At 41.4% G+C, this 13446-nt stretch overlaps 1 protein-coding gene and 1 long non-coding RNA gene across 5 annotated transcripts in view; one reads left to right on the top strand and one right to left on the bottom strand.

The window, feature by feature from the left end:
- LOC117758910 overlaps positions 1–13446 on the bottom strand; it is a 28394-nt gene extending 14948 nt beyond the window's left edge. Inside the window, exon 1 of the long non-coding RNA XR_004613378.1 lies at positions 12537–13446. This is a non-coding gene — a long non-coding RNA (uncharacterized LOC117758910). The remainder of the gene's footprint in view (positions 1–12536) is intronic.
- Positions 853–10666, top strand: si:ch211-57i17.1 (uncharacterized protein LOC565010 homolog). Of its 4 annotated transcripts, XM_034580907.1 has the most exons (11): positions 853–1260; positions 4438–4546; positions 4773–4889; positions 5685–5826; positions 6831–6958; positions 7406–7555; positions 7787–7867; positions 8393–8468; positions 8591–8656; positions 9479–9506; positions 9923–10666. In XM_034580907.1, exons 1-10 carry the CDS (start codon positions 950–952, stop codon positions 9487–9489), a joined length of 1191 nt encoding a protein of 396 aa, XP_034436798.1. In that variant the 5' UTR covers positions 853–949; the 3' UTR covers positions 9490–9506; positions 9923–10666. The 4 variants fall into 4 exon arrangements, with proteins under 4 accessions (XP_034436798.1, XP_034436800.1, XP_034436797.1 ...); XM_034580909.1 differs by lacking the exon at positions 7787–7867 and having other exon boundaries at positions 854–1260; XM_034580906.1 differs by lacking the exon at positions 9479–9506 and having other exon boundaries at positions 854–1260.

The raw sequence follows: 13446 nt of genomic DNA, 5'->3' as shown, positions 1-13446 counted from the left end.
TTTGACAATTCAGTGTGTATAATTTAGTGACATCTAGTGGTGCAGTTGCATATTGCAGCTGAACGTCCCTCACCTCACCTTCCCCTTCCAAACATGAGAGAGAAGCTGTCGTAGCCTTCACTTGCATAACAACTCAAAAGATGTTTAGTTTGTCCAGTTTGGGCTACTGTAAAAAATAACATGGTGGCCTCTGTAGAGAGGACCAGCTCCAGATGTAAAATATTTGAAAATAAAGGGCTCAATCTAGGGTAAAGAAAACAATAATTTGTACAATTTAGATGAAAAACACTAGTGAAAACAACACAAGGATTATCTTGTATTTAATGTCTGCCAGTAGATCCTTTTCACCTAAATCGTACACACTGAACCTTTAACTTCCCCTGGCAAATAAAGGACTAACTGCACTTTGCACACTCCAGCCTCTAGTGTTTACTTACTATGTATGTATTGCACAATCCCCTCCCCTGGTGCTTATAGTATTTTTTACATTTAATTTTGTTTCCTATTTAAAAAAAAATGTAATATTTATACTTGCACAAATACACCACATCAAATTATTGTATGTGTAAACCTGATTCTGATGCATAGACCAGAACAGAGGATTCAAAGGCCTTGTTCTCCAAAAGCTCTATGCTGATGTTTATCTCTTTAATGCAGGAGAGATGCAGACTGTCTGTTCCGATCAGATGATTCAATGAAGACGTGTTTTGAGATGAGTGGTTTTATGATGCACAACATAAACAGAGCTACAGTCATTTCCTTTGTGAAGCTCATCAGACTGGTTTGTTTTGCTCCATCTCAAAGGGGCGGGGCGTCCACTCTGACGTCTCTCTCTCTCTCTCTCTCTCTCTCTCTCCGCTCCGCCGTCTCCTCCTGAGTCCCGCAGCCGAATCCAGAGCTCCATCGCCGGGGGACCGATCGGGCAGCGTACCGAGCTCCCGCTGCAGTCATGGCGGCGCCGTTAGCCCACTTCGACGAGGACTGGCAGGACTTCAACGAATTCAAGGCGTCCTCGGCCGAGTCCGCCGACCACCTGGACCTGCTCAACTCCAATGTGGGCGACCCGTCGTCGGGCCTGGACGATTTCTCCGACCTGGACCGCAGCTTCTCCGGGGAGATCTGCAGCTTCAAGTCCATGGAGGACCTCGTCCACGACTTCGACGAGAAGCTGACAGTGTGTTTCCGGAACTACAACACGGCGACGGAGAACATCGCGCCCATCAAACCCATCTCGGAGGACAGCTACCTGAAAGACGACGAGTGAGTGTGAATTGTTAGTTTGTTCACGCTAACTTTTAATCTCTTAGCTAGCTAGCCGCGTTAGCCTCACCGGGCTAGCGCGTCAGCCGGTGACCAGGAGGGGACCGTGGCTCAGTTTGAACTGTCCAGCAAAGGTTAGACAGCGGCTACGTGTTAGTTAAACGATAATACACTTTCTGACGTTTTATAAGAAAGTAGGTTTCTCCTGTTTTGTTAGTTGTTGGTGTCTAAACTTCAGGTTGCCATTCAGAAAGTACAAGCTAATGACAAATACTAGTTGTTATCATATTTTGACTCTATGGTCCTTTTTAAAGGGTCAAATTAAGAGATCACATCCTTATATATTTGTCTTATTAATTGTCTTTGTAGAGAGAGAGAGTGTGTGTGTGTGTGTGTGTGTGTGTGTGTGTGTTTTAAAGGCAGGGGAGGGGTCTTGCCACGTTACCAGCCCTTGATTTTGACCCTAGATTTGTTTGTGTTAGCTGTGTTTTGCTAACTTTGAATATGTGGTTCTCTCTGCTAACAGACACTGTGCTCTGTTCCATACATGTAATCTCTCCTCTCTCACTGTTTACACTGCCAGCATCTCTTCTCACCACCTTAACACCATTTGTTATCTCAGGCAAAGGTCCATTTTATTACCGCTACACATTCGCATCAATCAATCGAATCCAATCCACTCTTTTGTCTTCATGTGGACATTTCTCTGAGGCCAAAGTGTTGCAGCAGCTGCAGAAACAGCACATTGTGTAACAGACAACCCAAAACAGTACACAAGGACATACCGTGTGAGAACCAGATGACATGACAACATGGTATAACTTAGCAGGAACTAGTCTCATCCATCCCACACATGAGCACAGACATGACTGTAACTTACAGATCTGCGTGAATCACCCTCCTCTTGCCTTCTGGCTTCTTCTCCACCAGCACGAACATTGCGACACTGTTGGATCTGGTCACATAATAAGTCTCCTCTGCTCGGCTACAGTGAGAAGTTCGTCACGAGTGTTCACGTCTACACACAAATATCGCTTTATGTGAATCTTGCAGCGAGAATATTGAACATGCAACTCAAATCAAAGTAGATATATATATTTTTTAAAGTTGCTCTAAATTGTACACAACCAACATATGACTTACAGCTCGATGTAGGAACAGGCTATTAAGTTATATAAATAACTGATGAAGACTACCACAATGCATTGGGAGTTTTGTTTACATACTCTTTGCATTAACTGTGGTAACAACCAGTCCAAAGTGTTGAGTGTTTGAAATAATTTATTGCCATGGTTACCACAAATGTCAATCGGAAATACAGTGGTGCACAGTTGAAGCTGCTTTCATTTTCACTATTGCTTCAGAGCATTTGTTAGTCTTATTAAATGGTAACTACTAATTGTTACATGAAAGCTGCCATTAGTTACAGCTCGAATTGGCTAACCTGCTGATCAGTTTTCCCCAATTCATGTACTGTTAGATGGTCCGTCACGTTTTCCTGAAGGTTTAGGTGCTTTCTTTGTTTTTGTATTTTGTTCAGTCAAATATCTATAACCAAAACTTATACAGTTTACTACCTCATTCGATTGAAACAAGTGAGTGTTTGATATTTTTGCTTGAAAAACTATTTTACTAACTAATTGGTAACATTTGAACAATAATTCCAGCTCTGTATGTGTGTGAAGTAGTTGGTGTATTTGAGTATGGTAGGTTATTAACACTGAAGCCAACATTAGACAAATATAAAGTTGTTACATCACAAAAAATTGGAATTCAGGAGAGCTCGTCTGATGGGGAAAAAGCTTCTATGCTTGTTACAGGTAAAGAAAGAGAGGAAGGAGGAAATGAAATAATTGGACAGCAGCCTGCTGAAGCCCAAAGAGCAGTGCCAGGCTCAGTGAGAGTCTTTTCTGGATGGCTGCGCTTTTGCGGGACGTGCCTAGGCGCTTAACAAGTTCTCCAACAAGACCGAGGCCCAGACGAACAACGGGGGCTGACAAGAAGGAAGTGTGTTTCAGTTAGAGTCTACAGACGAGGCCAAATGTGTTTGTCTCAAAACCAAGTCGTGTATGTGAATCATGTTCGCCCATGTGCACAACAACACAAAACAGCATAAATGTATTTGAGCAAATAATCCAGACAAATTGGCTCAGAGCTGAAGAAGAATCAAGTGAACTGGTTCCTTGAAATCTGGAGGAGGCTTGTTTTTAAAAATACTCTCAGTGAAACTGACGCTAATTGTGCTTTCTGGCGTTCTCTCGTGTCACGTGTCCGAGACAGTGTCATCGCTCGCGGTGCAAAAGATATTTCCTGCCAGCCTTTGCCCTATTTAGAACAACCCAGCAGCCCCTAACTCGCCAAGCTGTGCAAGAGCACTTCAGGGAGAAACATGCAAGTTACATAAACATTTGTCCGTGTGTGAGTGTGTGAACGAGGGGGTATGACGATGCAGAGCCACTCTGACACATGGGTTCACAGCATCCATCCTCGCGCTGCTCGCAGCAGTCAGTGCCAGGAACAAAAACACAGAGATTTGCATGTGGGTATGAATTTTTATGCATCCTGTGTTTCTGTCATGGTGTTTGAAAATCATGCGTAATGCCGGCAGTTGTTAATGTATTCCTGCCACATTATGGTAATTTAGAAATTACCTGGAACCATGAACAGCAGCCATTGTAAAACCAGGCTCCACTCCACCGTCTGCTCTGCTGTGACGTGTTGTCTGCCAGCTTTCACGCTCCACAGTACTGCACACATTTAACAATCTGCTGGTATAATGCACTGTTTCTGAATTAGCCAGTGTTAACTGTGTGTTAGTGATACAGACCCACGGTTCATGGGTTATCAAAGCACACTTCAGTTTTTAGGTTGAACTACCGTCAGTGTGTCTCAGTGGTGAAACATGTCATTTGGGAGTTGTTACATTCGTCAATGGATTCAGGCGACTGCTTTGAGATGCAGCAGTAGGAACACGGTGACGTGGTGAGGGGGCGGTTGGAAAAGAGGCCACAACACTGCCAAGTAATGCTGTGTCACAGTAAAAAGAGGAGGACGCAGGGCTTGTTGTTCATACTGTGAGCTTATAAACTTCGCCCTATCCCTTTCTTGTTAAATTTTTAGATATGATGTTGTTCTGCAGTCCTAATTAAATCACAAATCCTTTTTCCTTTGTTCCAGGGTGTGGAACGCTCTGACAGATAACTATGGCAACGTGATGCCTGTAGACTGGAAGACATCGCACACTCGCTCCCTACACCTGCCCATCCTCAACCTCACAGACCATGAGGTACCACACACTCACAGTCTGTGGTGAAGTTGAATGTTTCTTCATCTTAATGTTCGTCTTTTCCATAAATCTGCACACTTTTTGAAACGCTAACCTCCTGAAGAAGAGCATACAGAAAATGTAAACGGTTATCTCTTCCTCCTTCGACCTGCTCAATCACCCTTTTGTTGTCTCATCCATGTTCTCCCTCTCTCTCTCTGTCTCTCAATCCTGCCCTGATGGACAGAAGTTGGACAACCAGTCTCTTGATCTGTCCGACGACGAGGAGCTGAGGGAGCAGATGGATATGCACTCAATCATCGTCTCCTGCATCAACGACGAGCCGCTCTTCACAGCTGAACAGGTGATACATTCATTCACACACATGTGCGTGAATTGTACCACATTGTGTTTTTTTTACATACAGGATTGTTTAAAAAGTCAGATGAGGGTTGATTGTCTGATTGTCATGATTGCAGGATGTAATGTAGGTGCTCATGCGTTACCCAGCCAAGTGAAACACTGTTCTTGTTTCTTTTATGTTATTATGAGAAGTGTAAAAACTGTTTAATTTGATTGGCATTTGGTGGCATGCCCTGGTAATTAGTGGGGAACACTGTCTGATTAGAAAAAAAGTCCAGTTCACTGTGTGACCTCACGGAACACCTTGAGGAAATTCCTTTTAAATTTGGCCCAAGCTACCTCACAACATGACCTTGTCCATAACCCAAGAAATCACATACTAATTATAACAAAAAAAGACTTGACTTCATGTATGAGTTTGTACTGATGTGGATGTAAACTGCAACTTGACTGGTTGGAGGAGGCACAGCACCACAAGGTTGTTATTCTAGTTTGATCTCATGACGATGTGAAACATTTTCTGAGAAGGAAACTACAGACAGACTGAATTGAGAGGATCTGAAGCAATGTTCCAAAAATAGTTTGATTAGATACGTGTAGCTGTAGCTATAAATATCTTTAAAAATGAAATACTCCTCTGCTTAAGAGCCGCACATACATTTCGTTTGACTGCACATCGCCTGATGTTCTCCATTGGGCAAGCTTTGGCTGGGATGAGACATGCAGGTCACCAACCTTAAGCCTGAACATGTACTTAATGTGTGTGTGCATTTCTATTGTCTGTGGTGTTGTCTAGGTGATAGAGGAGATAGAAGAGATGATGCAGGAGTCTCCAGACCCAGAGGACGACGAGAGTCCCTCCCAGTCCGACCTGTCCATGCTCTCTCAGGACCTCCACGCCCTGAAACGCTCCAGCTCCAACACCAGCTACGAGGACCGTGAGTACCACCGTGGCCTTGTACATTTACAGTGAAGAGAAGGAAAATCACAAAGCTTTTAAAGTTACTGTGCTCGTCGCCTTGTGAGCGCCAGTGTGCTCGTGCGCCTTTTCACACTCGAGCTTCACTCAATGAAGTGTAATGGGTCAGACAATGCGGCACATGAAGAAACAGCAACACACATGAGATACCATTCTTATGTAATGTGTAACAAATACAAACAGACAGCAGTTGTGTTATAACTATGTGTTATATAAACAACAGCATACGTGGCTCGAACACAATTTCTATTCTCAGAGCGTAGACTGAGCAGCTGCATCCAATTTGCCTTAAGGCTATAGATTTTATCTCAGCTCCTAATGGGTGTGAGAAAGTGTATTTACAATATTTATACTTGCTCTCTATCAGATTGATAAACAGGTAGATAAACATATTAAAAGAAACGGTAGATTTTGCGAAGGACACGTGTAAGTTGGTAACATCTTTTTCCTTTAACACACATACTGGAATTTAATATAGTGCAGTTAGCATTTTAAATACATACATAAAATATTTAATCTGTCTTTTGTCCCTTTTATTAAAAGAGTATTAGGACCAGGCATAAGAATTAGAATAGATGTTTTTCCCATTTTGCATTTCAAGAATAAAGGTGAAATGTCCAGAATTAAGTTGAAATAAATCGGTGGAAATTAATTTTTTGGAATTTCAAGAATAGTGAGAGAAAGCCCTCATACTGATTATCACACTGTGTTCTTGTGCTAAGAGAGAAATAGTTTCCTTGTTACTAAAACTGATTCTGAGAACTATTTCATCAAATCATCAACACAAGGCAATTTGTAGAGGTGGTCCTATGCATGAACAGTAGTAGTTTGATATATTTTTTTAAAGTTCGGCTTTAATTCTAAAATTTCAAATTCTTACTTAACTAATTGTTCTGTTGGGAGCCTTCATAATAATTAAATGATTAATACATAGTGACACATATTTGTATACACCATCTCCAGGGCTGCGTCAGCTGTCTGTTTCTGAACTGACTGAGACTCTGGAGGAAGTGGAAACAGCCATTCGCCGCTACAGCGAGGAGCTGATCCAGGCTCTGGCCCTGAGAGATGAACTGGAATATGAAAAGGAGGTACAATATATTTGTTATTTTCTTCTGTGTTGCATCAATGTTCCCACAACAAGGCAAAAACATGAACAAGATCTGTGTCTGTTGAGATTATAAAAGCTGACAAAAATGACCAGATTATTTAGAGCATTCAACTGAACTTAAAATCAACTTGAGAGTAAAGCATCATTTTAAATGTTAAAAACTGTTTTTGAGAGTAGGACAATTTGAACATCTGTTGTGCAGTGAGAGCAGACTGCAGTGCTCACAGTGTTGCATAGGTCAGTGAGAAAGGTCATCGAGTCATTGGCGGCTTCATTTTTACAGTGTAGTTTGGTCATGTGTCTATTCTGGTTAATATTTGACAATAGATAAAAAAATAGTTTGTGTCATTGCGTGTATAAATAAATGCAAAACGTAAATTTGAATGTGAAATCAGCATGAGTAAACCGGAGTTGTGTCTGAAAACAGGTGAAGAACAGCTTCATCTCGCTGCTGATCGACGTGCAGAACAGACAGAAGGAGCACCGCGACCTGCTGCGCAAGAAGAAGAAAATCCGAAGTACGACTACGACCGCGCCCAACGGCCAGAGGACAACCAGCACGCACATACATGGCACGGTGAGTCGTGTGATGATGACAAGTGAAACTGACGCATATTAACCCCACGCACTTGTTGTAATTATAATTAGGGGCATGCACGATGAAGACCTGACTGTTTGCATGGGGAAGCTGCTTTTATTCCAGCACTGGGTTTGTGGCTAGACTTTTCCTTCTATCCTCTAATATTCTCTGTACCTCCTTATCTCTCTTCACTCTTCTTTTCCCCCTCTTTCCTCTCGCTCATTTTAGCTCCTCACTTTGGAGGGACTCTCCAATGTCATTCAAAACGGTCTCCGTCAAACTTTTGGCAACACAGGAGGGGACAAACAGGTGCCCCTGCTCTTTATTTCCACTGCAGTTAAAATCGGTTGAATTTTTCTTTCTTTCTTCCCACTCTGGCACGTTTGTTTTCCTTTCTACAGCTTCCATCGCTGGCGTTTGGTGTGTTCTCTCGTTTCTTTTGTCTGTCTCATCTCTGTGGTTGATTTTTCTTCTCTTTTTCTTCACTTCATATTTTAAACTTGATTTCATCAAATTATTCACTCGTCATTTTTATTTTGCAGCTTTTCCTGTGTCATAATCTCATTTTCCTTTGTTTTAAACCAGGATGATACAGTTACAAAATCTGTGCTTTTGATTTATTTTCTCTGCCTTTACTCTAATAGGCCCCTGAATGGTTGAAACCATTGACATTTTCATTTATCATAAATTCATATCATCTACATGACGCTTGAAAACAGCATGTTTTATACCATTGTCACAAGAGTTATGGCTATTGTTCTTCCAAGTTTAAATGAGATGACTATAATTCAAATATTAAGTGTCATTGTGTCTTACATGATGTTTTCCTCTCAGTACCTGACCACAGTAATCCCTTATGAGAAGAAAGCTGGTTCCCCGTCAGTAGAAGACCTCCAGATCCTCCAGAAGAGTGAGTGCACCCACACACGCACAGACACACATAATAACAAAGATAAGATGTAATGTTATTTGTTTTCCCTCAGTGTGTTTTGTCTTCAAAACGTAATGCATCGCTTTCTGTCTCTCTGCTAGTCCTCCATGCCATGAGGGACGACAGTGAGAAGGTACCTGCTCTTCTCACAGACTACATTCTCAAAGGTAAACACACTTTGACCTCAGAGAGCAAACAACTGCAGTTAAGTCAAGATTGTTTCTTGCAGCAAAAGCCTTTTAGGATGGAAATAATTTGTTTCTAACACGTGTGCCAAAAGTGACATATATTTAGAGATGAGTGTGTCACAGCCAGTTGACTTTTTACCCTGTTCAGACCTGGTATGAACATCTGTCCTGAGTGATCCGATCAAAAGTGGTCTAAGTCCAGGTCTGAATGCACCCAACTGGGTCCTGAGATCTGATCAGTCGGGACACATTCAGAGACGCATGTGGCCACATTCTTTTGTACTGTTTGAAAGCAAATGCATCCCGGGCCACAAATGAAGGAACACCTACTCAACTGCTGTCCTCTGACCCGCTACAGTTTCAAAAGTATTTTTACGCTTCTATTTTTACGACCATACATTGACTTATTTGTGGCCACCAACACAATTTCAATACCACGTAACGATGTCTTTATTTCTTACTTACTTTCTTAAATTCTCAAACACAAATGATGTATGTGATTATTTGCATACAGATCCGATCACATGTCGTCACAGGAGACTCATTCAGAGCGCATGTCAGTTCCACGTGTGAAAAGACGAGCTTGACTCTGTCAACTTGTGATCAGACCTCTCAGGACGGGTGTTAGTACCAGGTCTGAACGAGACCTTTGATTGTGACCGTTCCACCTGGCGACACAGGCAGAAGAAAACTGTAACACCAAATGTTTAATAAAGGAAGACAAACAGATGCCTTTCTTGCCGCCCTTCACTGTTGACCATGTACCTTCCTTGTCTCTCGTCTGTGCTGCACTGTCCTTAGCTCTGGTATGAGAGCAGTGGAAACTGAGGTTTGTGAGGCATTGGCACATTAACACCGACTCTTCACCTTCAGCCTTCAACTCTGAGCCCCTTTTCTCTTTCTCTCTCTCTTTCTCTCTGTGTAGTCGCACTTTCTTCCCCCCATTCAAAGCAGAGGCCTCCCCTCACCTTCTCTTTGCTCTAGCGCCTGTCATGCCTCGCAGTGCTTGTGGCCGCACTACACCTTCCCCGAAACGCCCCAAACACACTCACGCACATAATTCCCCTTTAACTGCGATCTTGTAGCAGCAGCTGTTCTCGTCTGCTTCTCATCTGTAGCTCTTTTCCTTACTGACCACCACCCCACACTTCTCCCTCTGGTAGATGCTCTTCCATCCTTCATAGATCTCACAGCTTTCACCGAACAGCACTTCTGACCAACAAATCCACTTTTTTGTCTCCACAGTTCTTTGTCCCACGTAAAAGCCAAAGGCAAAGCCTCATGTTTCCAGGACCTTCCACTGGACCATCAGAAGAGGATTGATCTGGTAATCTGGAAGAATCCAGACGATGGATTCAAATCCAAACCTTCCTCCCAATTTTTCACAACATCGACTTTTCTTCCTTGTGGTATTTTTTTTTTTTCACTCTGCCACATCGTTGATCCTTAAATTTTAACTCTAGATATAACTCCCTGCTTTGTAGAGTTATTTTTAATCCTTTAATTTTTTCTACGACCTTCTATTTCCTGACTGCACGATGACTTGTCTAATGATGCCAGTAATCAGTATTAGTTTGAACACCTCACTTCCTGATTGGCCAGTGGCTCTTGAGTGATGAAGGGTCAGGGAAACATGTCAGTGTTTTAAATTTTTTGCCTTTTTTGATTCTGTGTGAGGGAAGTGTTCCATTTGTTTTGTATATTTAATTAATTTGAATCTGTCTGGTTCAGTCCTTGCACAGAAAACAAATACTGGTTGAATCTCCGGATGTTAAAGAGCCAGGCGAGTCTTGGTATTAATTATAAATCCTGTTTTTCCTGCTTGGAAAACTTAAAGTAAGCCCTTTAATATCAAAAATCAAAAATCGTAGCCCCACCTGTGTTTGCATGTCAGTTTGAAGATAATACTCAATATAGGCTGTTATTTTGAATGTTAAAATGAAATATTTTGTATACTATCATTGCACAGTTTTGGGAACGTTTCACTTTTTTAAAAAAGGGAACAAAGTAATTAGACTTAAGAAAGTGATTGCTGGATGAACAAACATGTAAAGAATATTTTTGGATAAGGAGGTTTTTTTAAATGAGATTAGGGACTTGCCAGTCGCCACTTTTGTGACCACGTCACAACATCATTATGTAAATGCTGCCCGTTGACCTCTGAACCCTCGAGTAGTGATCCCATCCCAGATATCTTCATCACCTCCCGGGAGTCATCATCGCACGAGTCTTCAGATACCTCATGTTTTGCTCTTTTTTTTTTTGCATCTGGTTGTATCGTTGGATAAATAATGTAGTTAAGGTTTTTTCAGATATGATAATTGTGTAGCTTCTATTATAAGTTAGCTTTCTCTCTATCTGTTAGCCCTTAAACTGTTCTGTAAACTTTAGGGATATTGTAGTAGCACTTAAGTCACTGTAAGTGGTCTGGTCGTGTAGTAGTGGACTATGTGATGGGTGTTCTTTAGAGTGTGTCTCACTAGATAAGCGTTAGACGAAGCTTAGGAACTTAGGCGAGTGGCGCAGAAAACATGTTCCACTGCATTTGTATCATCTTGTATCCCGTTCCATCTACTTATCAGTCAGCATGTGAATTAGAATTGAAAGAGCCATAAAGGGACTCTCCACTAGTTTTCACACTTCTCAAACAAAAAACTAAACAAGAGGAGCTTTGTCAAAGTTGAGACTTCATCTTTATTGCATAAAAATATCTCTGCTTGGGCTTAAAACCACAAAATGTATAACTAACTATTGACTGATTAAAACTCAGGGCATGGAGATTGAAGAGTCTAACAAAAACATGCCATCAAGTTGCATTGTGGTAAACGTAGTGTCAATGTGATGGACTAAAAATCAGGGTATCTCATCCTCGGCCTCATCAGTTTTGACCCCTTTGTTTTTAGTGCATGTCTGGCCCAAAGACTCTATATAAAGATGGCTGACGCATCTCCACTTTCTCCCACTATCTAGAAATGAAGCCCAAATACCCTGGATACTGCCTGCATGCGCTGATGATGTCGTCCATCTTTATAAAAGACCCATGGTCTTGCCACACGTCTTGTCTTAGTTTTATTACAGTGAAACATTAAATCACTGGAGCACCCCCTTTAAAACCACGGAACACCAACACTAGCGCTGCACATCATGTCATGCACTCAGTTGGTACAGTGACATTCAAATCACCAGCTACTACAGGTGAACCACACTCTGTCGGATCAGGTCCAGTCAAGCTCTCAGGTACGATCGTACACGTAAGAGGTTTACAATCTTGTTTAGAACGCTACTGAGTCTGTGTTTCTGACATTGTGACAGCTAAACGGCAACTTTGTGCTCTTTTGCCCACTAAATCTCATTTTAAACAGCCGGAGCAGATGGAGGCGATCATGGTAGCCTCTTGACTAAATCAGGGTAGCATTACACATGTGGAATACGTCACATTTTTTTGAAACAGTTCTGAAAGCCCTTGACTATAGTAGTAGTTGTAGTAGTTGTAGTAGTACTGTAGGTGTAGCCAGCAGTTTAATGACATGTACGACGGCCTCTCAGTAGCATCTGCTTGTTGTAGCAGTAACAGTTAGTGACGATAACAAAGTTGTACCATAAGAGGAAAAAAAGGGCAGACGAGGAAGAAAAAGGGGGCGATAAAGACAAACATTGCGGATGTTGGGGAAGATTGCACAAAGGGTTGACTTTTATTATTTTGTAAAGGATGACAAAAGTTCCTCGTGCTATGTTTAACTATTTATATGTACTGATGCCAGCTTTGAAAACATTCACAGCCTAGCATGTGCTGCATGCACTTTACTGCTGCAAACTGCTGCACACATTCTTAATCATTAATAATGTTATTTCTGTTTACGGATATTTTGTGCACGTTGGAAGGTTTGAGGATTTGAAATAGGGAAAAGAAAAACTCGAGGGTGATTCACGAGCCTTTTTAACAAAACATCACTCAGCTGATCATAATCTGGTCGATACAAAATTTCAGAGAAAATAGATTCGACACCGACTTTGTAAATGAACTTTAAATTTTCTAATGAAATGGCCGTCAGCGTGGAGGTCACTGCCGGATCTCGTCACTGCAGGAACTAATCTCGGGCCGGAGCCGCTCTCCTGGCCTCCTCTTAGCAGACATATCAGTGTATCTACAATTTAGAGATTTATATTTATATATATGTACGACAGAACAAGCAACAGAAAAAAAAAAAGGAGGCTGCCTTTGTAAATGCCTGAAACCTTTTTGTACTTCAAAACTAGTTCCTGTTTTTGTTTTTAATGCAATATAATTCCCCCATTTGGGGTTTTGTGTTTACTGTCTTGTGTGGTACTGCAGTATATTAATTTATTATGTAAATGTTCATTTTGTAACCTTACTGTTGACTGTAATGGTGCAAGTGTTTGTGCCCACATTGCATTGCAACTCATTTCAAATAAATTGATATGTGAAGACTTGAATGTGGTTTGGGTTCTCTGTGAGGTGCGTTTGTGTAAATCATAAAACACATTTCCATCACACACATTGCTCAGCATTTTTATTAAAACAATTGTGTTCCTACAAACTGTCGCTGGATATCAAAGAGAAACTGGCCTTTAGTTTTCTGTTCTATTGGAAAACCACTCAACGTTTCCCCACAAGATTTAAAATAACATCTGAAGATACAATGATTTAAGCAGCAGATTTTAGTGCAGTGAATTTTAATGAAAAAAAAGGTATTTAAAATAAAACATTTGTACAACAATTAATATTCTAAAGCCTCGCATATTTCAGA

This window comes from Hippoglossus hippoglossus, chromosome 24, assembly GCF_009819705.1.
Source record: "Hippoglossus hippoglossus isolate fHipHip1 chromosome 24, fHipHip1.pri, whole genome shotgun sequence".
Classification (NCBI taxonomy): Eukaryota; Metazoa; Chordata; class Actinopteri; order Pleuronectiformes; family Pleuronectidae; genus Hippoglossus; species Hippoglossus hippoglossus.
Note: the sequence above shows the minus strand (reverse complement) of the source record. Positions and strands in the feature narration are given on the sequence as shown.